This window comes from Bufo gargarizans, unplaced genomic scaffold, assembly GCF_014858855.1.
Source record: "Bufo gargarizans isolate SCDJY-AF-19 unplaced genomic scaffold, ASM1485885v1 original_scaffold_1746_pilon, whole genome shotgun sequence".
NCBI lineage: Eukaryota > Metazoa > Chordata > Amphibia > Anura > Bufonidae > Bufo > Bufo gargarizans.
This window is the reverse complement of record NW_025334493.1, coordinates 197,906-210,033: the sequence shown is the minus strand read 5'-3', so window position 1 is coordinate 210,033 and position 12,128 is coordinate 197,906. Positions and strand designations below refer to the sequence as shown.

At 42.0% G+C, this 12,128-nt stretch overlaps 1 protein-coding gene across 1 annotated transcript in view; it reads right to left on the bottom strand.

Annotated features, from left to right (window-relative positions):
* Positions 1-4,492: 4,492 nt before the first annotated feature.
* Positions 4,493-12,128, bottom strand: part of LOC122923573 (multidrug and toxin extrusion protein 2-like) — a 198,032-nt gene continuing 190,396 nt past the window's right edge. The window contains exon 15 of the mRNA XM_044274422.1: positions 4,493-4,641. Within this exon, the coding sequence (XP_044130357.1) occupies positions 4,493-4,641 (149 nt within the window). The remainder of the gene's footprint in view (positions 4,642-12,128) is intronic.

Below are 12,128 nucleotides of genomic sequence, written 5' to 3'. Positions count from 1 at the left end.
CACCTCACCAATCACTAAGAATGCACCAGCGCATACCTAGCTCTGCTACATATGCATTTTATGTCAGTCCTACACCTGTAATATCTCTCCACCATTCTTTATATGCCATATATTGATAAACCCCACCTCACCAATCACTGAGAATGTACCAGCGCATACCTAGCTCTGCTACATATGCATTTTATGTCAGTCCTACACCTGTAATATCTCTCCACCATTCTTTATATGCCATATATTGATAAACCCCACCTCACCAATCACTGAGAATGTACCAGCGCATACCTAGCTCTGCTACATATGCATTTTATGTCAGTCCTACACCTGTAATATCTCTCCACCATTCTTTATATGCCATATATTGATAAACCCCACCTCACCAATCACTGAGAATGTACCAGCGCATACCTAGCTCTGCTACATATGCATTTTATGTCAGTCCTACACCTGTAATATCTCTCCACCATTCTTTATATGCCATATATTGATAATCCCCACCTCACCAATCACTGAGAATGTACCAGCGCATACCTAGCTCTGCTACATATGCATTTTATGTCAGTCCTACACCTGTAATATCTCTCCACCATTCTTTATATGCCATATATTGATAATCCCCACCTCACCAATCACTAAGAATGTACCAGCGCATACATAGCTCTGCTACATATGCATTTTATGTCAGTCCTACACCTGTAATATCTCTCCACCATTCTTTATATGCCATATATTGATAAACCCCACCTCACCAATCACTGAGAATGTACCAGCGCATACCTAGCTCTGCTACATATGCATTTTATGTCAGTCCTACACCTGTAATATCTCTCCACCATTCTTTATATGCCATATATTGATAATCCCCACCTCACCAATCACTAAGAATGTACCAGCGCATACCTAGCCCTGCTACATATGCATTTTATGTCAGTCCTACACCTGTAATATCTAAAATACATATAGTTCCCCCCAGTCTCCATAAAATACATATAGTTGCCCCCAGTCTCCATAAAATACATATAGTTGCCCCCAGTGTCCGTACATATAATATAGTTGCCCCCAGTCTGCATAAAATTCATATAGTTGCCCCCAGTGTCCATACATATAATATAGTTGCCCCCCAGTGTCCATACATATAATATAGTTGCCCCCCAGTGTCCATACATATAATATAGTTGCCCCCAATGTCCATTCATATAATATAGTTGCCCCCAGTCTGCATACATATAATATAATTGCCCCAATGTGCATACATATAATATAGTTGCCCCCAATGTCCAAATATATAATATAGTTGCCCCCAGTGTCCATAGATATAATATAGTTGCCCCCAGTGTGCATAAAATTCATATAGTTGCCCCCAGTGTCCATAGATATAATATAGTTGCCCCCAATGTCCATTCATATAATATAGTTGCCCCCAGTGTCCATAGATATAATATAGTTGCCCCCAGTCTGCATAAAATTCATATAGTTGCCCCCAGTGTCCATTCATATAATATATTTGCCCCCAGTGTCCATAGATATAATATAGTTGCCCCCAGTCTGCATAAAATTCATATAGTTGCCCCCAATGTCCATTCATATAATATAGTTGCCCCCAGTGTCCATAGATATAATATAGTTGCCCCCAGTCTGCATAAAATTCATATAGTTGCCCCCAGTGTCCATACATATAATATAGTTGCCCCCAGTCTGCATAAAATTCATATAGTTGCCCCCAGTGTCCATAGATATAATATAGTTGCCCCCAGTCTGCATAAAATTCATATAGTTGCCCCCAGTGTCCATTCATATAATATATTTGCCCCCAGTGTCCATAGATATAATATAGTTGCCCCCAGTCTGCATAAAATTCATATAGTTGCCCCCAGTGTCCATACATATAATATAGTGGCCCCCAGTCTGCATAAAATTCATATAGTTGCCCCCAGTGTCCATAGATATAATATAGTTGCCCCCAGTGTCCCCTGGATATAATATAGTTGCCCCAAATGTCCATTCATATAATATAGTTGCCCCCAGTGTCCATAGATATAATATAGTTGCCCCCAGTCTGCATAAAATTCATATAGTTGCCCCCAGTGTCCATAGATATAATATAGTTGCCCCCAATGTCCATTCATATAATATAGTTGCCCCCAGTGTCCATAGATATAATATAGTTGCCCCCAGTGTCCCCTGGATATAATATAGTTGCCCCAAATGTCCATTCATATAATATAGTTGCCCCCAGTGTCCATAGATATAATATAGTTGCCCCCAGTCTGCATAAAATTCATATAGTTGCCCCCAGTGTCCATTCATATAATATATTTGCCCCCAGTGTCCATAGATATAATATAGTTGCCCCCAGTCTGCATAAAATTCATATAGTTTCCCCCAATGTCCATTCATATAATATAGTTGCCCCCAGTGTCCATAGATATAATATAGTTGCCCCCAGTCTGCATAAAATTCATATAGTTGCCCCCAGTGTCCATACATATAATATAGTTGCCCCCCGTCTGCATAAAATTCATATAGTTGCCCCCCAGTGTCCATAGATATAATATAGTTGCCCCCAGTCTGCATAAAATTCATATAGTTGCCCCCAGTGTCCATTCATATAATATATTTGCCCCCAGTGTCCATAGATATAATATAGTTGCCCCCAGTCTGCATAAAATTCATATAGTTGCCCCCAGTGTCCATACATATAATATAGTGGCCCCCAGTCTGCATAAAATTCATATAGTTGCCCCCAGTGTCCATAGATATAATATAGTTGCCCCCAGTGTCCCCTAGATATAATATAGTTGCCCCAAATGTCCATTCATATAATATAGTTGCCCCCAGTGTCCATAGATATAATATAGTTGCCCCCAGTCTGCATAAAATTCATATAGTTGCCCCCAGTGTCCATACATATAATATAGTTGCCCCCAATGTCCAAATATATAATATAGTTGCCCCCAGTTTGCATAAATATAATATAGTTGCCCCCAGTGTCCATAGATAGAATACATTTGCCCCCCCAGTGTACATAAAAATGCCCCCATGGAATTTCCTATGAAACCCCTTTATTGCAGAATATTCAATTATCGTTGGTCGATTAGTGGGACAGCAGATATTATACTTACAGTATCCTGTTCCTCCGACGTCCGTCCGCTCACTCCGCTGACTCGCACGAACTGTTGTGACGCCCGCGCATGCGCAGCTTTATCCAAGACGCGGCGGATATACTGCGCATGCGCGGTCGTGCGCGTTCATGTAGTGGAGAGGCCGGGCGAAAAATTTACTCCACTGTAGTGCGCAGGCGCGGCAAAAGGATGCGGCCGGCGAAAAGCGGCCGTATCCAGGGGAGATCATAGTAAACAAAGGATTGTAATATAAGCTGTTTTAGGGTGAAGGAAAGTTTTTTTTTACACACATATATAGGAAGAAATGTTCACTGGGGGACAATAAATTAGGATAAACCGATTTAATGAAGTGGGACAACCCCTTTAAGTGTAGGGAGCCGGTGGTCGTGTCCCTTCACTATTATAGGGTGTTCAGGTGTCATACAGTCGAGGAACGAGGGTATGCAATTTTCTACCATTGAGATTTTTGCATAGGCTGAGCAGTAAGGGAGAGAGCTAGGGCTCTTACAGGGCTTACCCTATTGTTCCTTAGTTTTGGATCAAGTCAGTCGGATCTTCATTTGTGTCTTCTAGTTTTCTGTAACACCATCCGTGACATCACTATAATGGGGCAGAGGTGGAGTTCCAGCGGCAGTACGGCAGCGCACGCCGAGAGGCAGCCGGACAAAAAGTACTGCATGCAGTACTTTTAGTCCGGCGGCCGCACTGCCGCCGGAACTCCGCCCCTGCCTCATTATAATCAATGGGGACGGAGCGGCAGTCCGGGGGGGCATGTGAACTAGCGGCAGGACGGATCCGACAGGCTATTCACCTGCCGGAACAGCCTGCTGGAGTCCCCTGCCGCTAGTGTGAAAGTACCCTTACACTGGGGTCTGCTCTATGATGTTGGGATGAGCATATTATGTGACATATTTCCACTTTTTCTACCACTTCCTGTAGTCCCATTTTAATTCCTATGTGACTCCAGCATAAGGACATTGTCTGCAACAGCACTCAGAAATGTGAAGTGGCATACAAGAACAGAATACATTAGTGAATGTGTGCTGGACTCTAAATTTTCTCAAATTGGACGATACATAATAAACTCCCCCGCTGTTCTTGTAGTCCTCTTGACTCTCCCTGTTAAGAATGCAGATGTTATGCCACTCTTATCCGATTCAAGACTTTATATGCAATGGGGTTTAGGAGAATAAAGAGAACTACAAGAAAGGAGAGGTGCGTAGCATGTAAGAGATATGCCTGGTCTTTCAGATGTTCAAGACACACTCCGCTTCTTGATCCACATTCATATTGGCATCTTTTTAAGTTATAGTCAACACAGAATGTATACATATGAAAAGACAACAGGGGCTGGAGAAATAAAGGGTGACGAGTCATGAGCTCCCAGAAGTGCAGGCCAGTCTCTCAGATGCCACACAATCTAGTAAGCGATCCCGGTTCTTGTATTCACCTTCACTCTCTGACACCACTGCAGAAATATGTCTTGACATTGGCACCAGTGTCATGGCTTTTTCTGAAGTGCCTGGGAAAGTGAAAAGGAATAGAGGAACATAATACAATAATGAATAGTCCTTGGCTTCTAGAATTACAGACCTTTATGTATGACCTCTGATTGGCTATTGCTTATGTTATTGTATTTTGAAAACGTTAATAAAAAACAAATAAAAAAAATATTTTTTTAGTGTTCAAATAGTATTTTAATGCATAATGTAACTTACATTCTCTGTTTTTTATTTTAGGGATTGTGCTGCTCCCTACTGGCCATGTCTAACAGTACATGGCTTAGATTTTATGAGTAATATTATTAGTTATAGTAATCCACTGACCTATTATACTAGTCCTATGTTATTGTACAGGTCCTTCTCAAAAAATTTGCATATTGTGATAAAGTTCATTATTTTCTGCAATGTACTGATAAACATTATATTTTAGATTCATTACACACAACTGAAGTAGTTTTAAGCCTTTTATTGTTTTAATATTGATGATTTTGGCATACAGCTCATGAAAATCCAAAATTCCTATCTAAAAAAATTAGCATATTTCATCCGACCAATAAAAGAAAAGTGTTTTTAATACAAAAAAAGTCAACCTTCAAATAATTATGTTCAGTTATGCACTCAATACTTGGTCGGGAATCCTTTTGCAGAAATGACTGCTTCAATGCGGAGTGGCATGGAGGCAATCAGCCTGTGGCACTGCTGAGGTGTTATGGAGGCCCAGGATGCTTCGATAGCGGCCTTAAGCTCATCCAGAGTGTTGGGTCTTGCGTCTCTCAACTTTCTCTTCCCAATATCCCAAAGATTCTCTATGGGGTTCAGGTCAGGAGAGTTGGCAGGCCAATTGAGCACAGTAATACCATGGTCAGTAAACCATTTACCAGTGGTTTTGGCACTGTGAGCAGGTGCCAGGTCGTGCTGAAAAATGAAATCTTCATCTCCATAAAGCTTTTCAGCAGATGGAAGCATGAAGTGCTCCAAAATCTCCTGATAGCTAGCTGCATTGACCCTGCCCTTGATAAAACACAGTGGACCAACACCAGCAGCTGACATGGCACCCCAGACCATCACTGACTGTGGGTACTTGACACTGGACTTCAGGCATTTTGGCATTTCCCTCTCCCCAGTCTTCCTCCAGACTCTGGCACTTTGATTTCCGAATGACATGCAAAATTTGCTTTCATCCGAAAAAAGTACTTTGGACCACTGAGCAACAGTCCAGTGCTGCTTCTCTGTAGCCCAGGTCAGGCGCTTCTGCCGCTGTTTCTGGTTCAAAAGTGGCTTGACCTGGGGAATGCGGCACCTGTAGCCCATTTCCTGCACACGCCTGTACACGGTGGCTCTGGATGTTTCTACTCCAGACTCAGTCCACTGCTTCCGCAGGTCCCCCAAGGTCTGCAATCGGTCCTTCTCCACAATCTTTCTCAGGGTCCGGTCACCTCTTCTCGTTGTGCAGCGTTTTCTGCCACACTTTTTCCTTCCCACAGACTTCCCACTGAGGTGCCTTGATACAGCACTCTGGAAACAGCCTATTCGTTCAGAAATGTATTTCTGTGTCTTACCCTCTTGCTTGAGGGTGTCACTGATGGCCTTCTGGACAGCAGTCAGGTCGGCAGTCTTACCCATGATTGCGGTTTTGAGTAATGAACCAGGCTGGGAGTTTTTCAAAGCCTCATGAATCTTTTGCAGGTGTTTAGAGTTAATTAGTTGATTCAGATGATTAGGTTAATAGCTCGTTTAGAGAACCTTTTCATGATATGATAATTTTTTGAGATAGGAATTTTGGGTTTTCATGAGCTGTATGCCAAAATCATCAATATTAAAATAATAAAAGGCTTAAAAACTACTTTAGTTGTGTGTAATGAATCTAAAATATATGAAAGTCTAATGTTTATCAGTACATTACAGAAAATAATGAACTTTATCACAATATGCTATTTTTTTTAGAAGGACCTGTATATTACCAGGGCCGGCTTTAGGTTACATGGCACCCTGTGCGAGAAGTCTTCTTGAAGCCCCCCCACCCACAACACACATACCTCTCCATATAAGGTTCTAAATTAGTAGCATCAATTTTAAAATGTATTGTAATTTTATGGAGAGAAGAATGCACTACTAATGCTTAAAGGGGTTCTCCAGAAATTTGGAAAATGAAAATACTTAAATATTACTTTATTGTAAATATATTCCCAATATCTTTCATTATTTATAATGGATCATTTTGTTTGGGGAGCAATCAGTAGGAGAAATAAAATGGCCACCATCCTATTAATACACACAAAATCTGTCCTAATCACACAGCAGGACAAGTTACTTCACAAAACTGAGCTATAGAGCTGCCTCATCCTCCTCTGCTCTGCTTGTCAGATTATAAGAACTTTAACTGAATATTTGTAGGAATGGAGTTCATGAGGAGACATAAAGAACAGAGGACAGACTGTGGTAATGTGGAGCTGTGGTAATGAAGACTGTATACAAGTGCTGCTGCTCATTATCCACATAACCCCCACCCTCCTCTCTGTACTTCATGTCTCCTCATGAACTCCATTTCTACAGAGATTTAACTGAAGATCATATTACACTGTATTCAGGATCATAGAAGATGATGAGGCAGCTCTTTGGCTCACTGCTCTGAAGTAACTTGTCCTCCTGTGTAAATAGGACAGATTTTGTGTGTACTAATAGGATGGCGGCCGTTTTATTTCTCCTAATGATTCCTCTCCAGACAAAACAAGCCATTATAACTAATGAAAGGTATTTAGGAATATATTTATAATAAAGTAATATTTAAGTATTTTCATTTTCCTAATTCCCGGAGAACTTCTGTCACCAGAATTAACCCTATTAAACTATCTGACATTAACGATGTGCTAATGTCAGCTGAACCTAACTAGCCTATTCCTACTTTTATCTATGCCCCCGTTACTCCAGAAATATAACTTTTATAATATTCTAATTTGCCTATAGGTGCAGGGGCGCTTTGCCCCTGCTTCTAGAGGCTCCGTTCTACCATCTCTGGCCACGCCCCACTACACTAGATTGACAGGGCTAGGCAGCCTTCACCTCCAACTGCCATCCCTGTGCGCTGGGGAAATCTTGCACCGTTTAGTATTCAGCGCAGGCGCAGTGAGGAAGCCGGTGAACGCCCTTCACTCACTGTGCCGAATACTGAATGGGACAGCGCAGGCGCGAGATTTACACGGCAGACAGGGCCGGCAGTAGGAGACTAACGCTGCCTGGCCCTGTCAATCTAGTGTAGCAGGGCGTTGCCAGAGGTGGGAGAACGGAGCCTCTAGAGACTAATTAGCATGTTGTAAAAGTTATATTTCTGGAGTAATGGGGGCATAGATAAAAGTAGGAATAGACTAGTTAGGTTCAGCTGACATTAGCACATCGCTAATGTCGGCAAGTTTAGTAGGGTTAATTCTGGTGACAGAAACCCTTTTAAAAGGTTTGTCCTATCTGGTACATTTATGGCATATTGATATCATATGCCAATAAATGTCCAATGGTTCTACCTCTGAGTGCTCCAATCTCAAGAATGGGCCCCATAGCGAATGGACATACGCGGCCTCCCTCCATTCACCGATATGGGATGTTCAAAAATAGCTGAGTACTGGCTATTTTCAGAAGTCCCATAGCAGTGAATGGAGAGGACACAGTGCATGCATAGTAGTAGTGGTGCCGTACAAAGCTCATTACATAAATATAGCACCAGAACCAAGCTCATTAAATAAATGCAATGCCAGAACCAATATGGTACATATATACAGCAACAGCTCAATACAGATATTATTTGCATAGTCAGGTTAGCCCTTGCCATATAAGTAAGTATAATGGAAAACTACAGGTGCCACTGCCAATATGGTCTGAGGTTAGCCCTTGCCATATAAGTAAGTAAAATGTAAAACTGCAAGTGCCAGTATGGTGTGAGCAGCTGTAAAGTTATGGTGAGAGTAGCAGTTTCACAAAATAGAATACTACTATCCACGCTGTAAACCATAGAAATGACTACATCACTGTTCAAACACAGTGGCAGAATAATCATTTACATTTAGGGACTTAATAGTGACGTCTCCTTTGGAGTTTTCTTTCCATCTGGTTCAGACACCATGATGACTTCTCCCTGCCACAACTTGTCTCTGCAGAGTTTGCTGCCCAGATGGCAAAACAGGAAGCTGAAGACAACACATCTGCACCCTATATACTAACACAAACTCCTCTTAGTGCCACATGCTATGCCCTGAATATAATGGCATCATACACTGTGCCCCTGAACACTCTTGTCCCACATACTATTCTCGCTGAAAATAAAGCTCCACGCACACAATGCTCTTAATGGTAGTGCCCTCCTATACAGGTGTATTTCAAATTAGAATATCATTGAAGAGTTATTTCAGTAATTCAATTCAAAAGGTAATCTATTTCAAGCGTTTATTTATTTTAATGTTGATAATTATGGCAGTATCTCCGAAAACTAGAATATTGTGAAAAAGTTCAATATTGTAGACTTATGGTGTCACTCTCTAATCATCTAATCAATACAATCATCTGCAAAGGTTTCCTAAGCTTTTAAATTGTCCCTCAGGCCTGTTTAGTAGGCTACACAATCATGGGGAAAACTGCTAACTTCATAGTTGTCCAGAAGACAGTCATTGACAACCTCTACAAGGAGGGTAAGCCACAAAAGGTCATTGCTAAAGATGCTGGCTGCTCACAGAGTGCTGTATCCATTCTTATTAAAGGAAAGTTGAGTAGAATGAAAAAGTGTGATAGAAAAAGGTTCACAAGCAGATTCACAAGGAGTGGAGAGTCAGTGCTCCAAGAGCCACCAAACAAAGACTTATTTAGGACATGGGCTATAACTGTCGCATTCCTTGTGTGAAGACACTCATGACCCAGAGCAGGGGTGGATTAAAGGGAACCTGTCATCAACTTTAGCAGCAGAAAATAGTGACAGAAATGCTGATTTTAGCGGTGTGTCACTCATGAGCTAAAAGTAAGTGGTTGCTGAGAACCTGCATCATATTTATATATATTATATTCATTGCAACCCAGGCCTTGAAAAGAGTCAAATCTACCTGAGAAGAGTCCTGGTTATTCATAATCTCCTGCTCTCCCCGTCCATCTGCTGATGATTGGCCGTTCTCTCCTAGAGAGAAAGGGAGAAAACTAGGTAGAAGCCTGTCAGTCATCAGCAGGTGGGCAGGAATTAATGAATGACCATGACTCTTCTCAGGTGGCCGTGACTCTTTTCCAGGCCCAGTCTGCAATGATTGTGATGTTGGTTCTCAGCAACCACTCACTTTTAAATGACAGACCGCTGAAATCAACTCGCCTGTCTCTACTTTATTCTGCTGTTAGTCAGGGCAGCAAAAAGTTGATGACGGGTTCCCTTTAAGTGCATGATGGGTCCAGGGCTGTCTACCCAACTCAGGCACCTCCCTCCATTTTAGTTTAGTATTTTGTTTTTTTCTATATGAAGAGGCTGTGGTGCTTCATGAGCGCCACAGACTCTTCCTAGGCCATATGACATCACACTTATCGTTACATGGAATAGGTGCAGCTCAGTTCCATCCGAGTGATTAGGGCTGAGCTGCAATACCAAGCACAGTGCTATCAAATGGACAGAGCTGTGCTTGGTAAGGAGCAAAGAGGCTGAGACTCTTACTGGAACATTGCAGTCTCCTCAAACAGCTTATTGGCTAGGGTGCCAGGAGTCGGACCCCCACCAATCTCATATTGATCAATATATAAATCCCAGAGAACCCTTTTACCTTATGTTATCTGTAGTGTTACATAGGACTGCTAAAATACCCAGGAGCCATTGGCTCCTACACTGAAATATTTAGGAGCCAAATTTAATTTTTAGCTGCCAAATTTACAATACATACCGTATGTTCTGCTTTAAAGGGACACTGACAGGCCCAAAAAGCATATTTAGGGGTATATATGACAGTATAGGTCTTATAAAGGGTATTAGAATCATCTAAGTATCCCCCCTGTCCGCCTCATAAATACAGTAATCTGAAGTTTTATAACCTGCTTTCCTGGTGTTCAATCTGCCCAAGGGGCGGTGCTTCATATCAACTTGCGCCCAGCCAGCCTCGCCACAACTGCCGTTTGAAGCGCCGCCCAGCTCATCAATATTCACTGAGCTGGGCGGCTACTCTGAAGCGCTGTACTAGTGTCCCCGGCCATCTTCAGCGCATGCGCCCGGCACCCTCACTGGCCGGGATCGCATTGCGCGTCTGCTTTATGCGCATGCGCCGGGCACAGCTTCAGAGTACTTTCACACTGCCGTTTCAGTGTCCGCCTGTGAGATACGTTTCAAGGCTCTCACAAGCGGCCCCAAACGGATCAGTTTATCCCCAATGCATTCTGAATGGATGCGGATCCGTTCAGAATGCATCAGTTTGTAAACGGATCCGCCCCCCATTGACTTTAAATGTAAAGTCAGGACGGATCCGTTTGACTTACACTTAGACTTAGACTTTTTTTGACTAAGTGTATGCAGACGGATCCGTACTGAACGGATACTAACGTTTGCATTTATAGGTGCGGATCCGTCTGTGCAGATACCAGACGGATCCGCACCTAACGCAGGTGTGAAAGTAGCCTTAAATTAAAAGTGGAATCTGGTTGTTATGGGCAACTAAGCCAGTTCTACATTACATCAGTTTGATAAATGACCCCCAAATGTCCCTATGGTGTCTACAGCATTTATCATGTCCCCTAGAGTGCCCCCAGTAATAATAACGCCCTATATTGTGCTCCAGGTAATTATGCCGGTATAGTGTCCCTGAAAAATAATGTCCCCGAATATGTCCTTGTAATAGAAATGCCCCTACAGTTCCTACCCAATAGCAGCATCCCCCACACTACCCCCATATAGCAGTTTGCCCCCACAGTAGTAATTGTCCCCCACACTGCCCCCACAATAGTAATTGGCACCCACAGTATCAAAATATGAAATTCGCACATGTCTAGTGTAGACCGTAGGAGAAAGCTTTTGGCCAGGGAAACATACTGGATTTTCATGTTAGAAACTAGAGCCCCAACTGGTCTAAATAAAAGACAGGATGTAATTTATTATTACTAAATTAATTTATATTAGTAGGATATTTTATCATGATATAAAGATATGTTGTTGATCCAGGGGGTTATTCTGATTGCCTGATTGGAGTCGGAAAGGAATTTTTTATTCCCCTAAAGTAAGGAAAATTGCCTTCTACCTCACAGTTTTTTTTTTTTTACCTTCCTCTGGATCAACTTGCAGGATAACAGGCCGAACTGGATGGACAAATGACTTTTTTCGGCCTTATGTACTATGTTACTATATTATGCACTTTATTGTAGGGTGAGCAGTGATAGACGTTATTTGTGAAGTTATCATGTATATGAAGTATTGTTTTTATTTTTTTTCTTTGTAGGTGTCTTCCCCTCCTCCCCCTCTCGAATAATTAGTCATGAACCTGTGGAAACCTAATGATATTCACCTGATCATGTA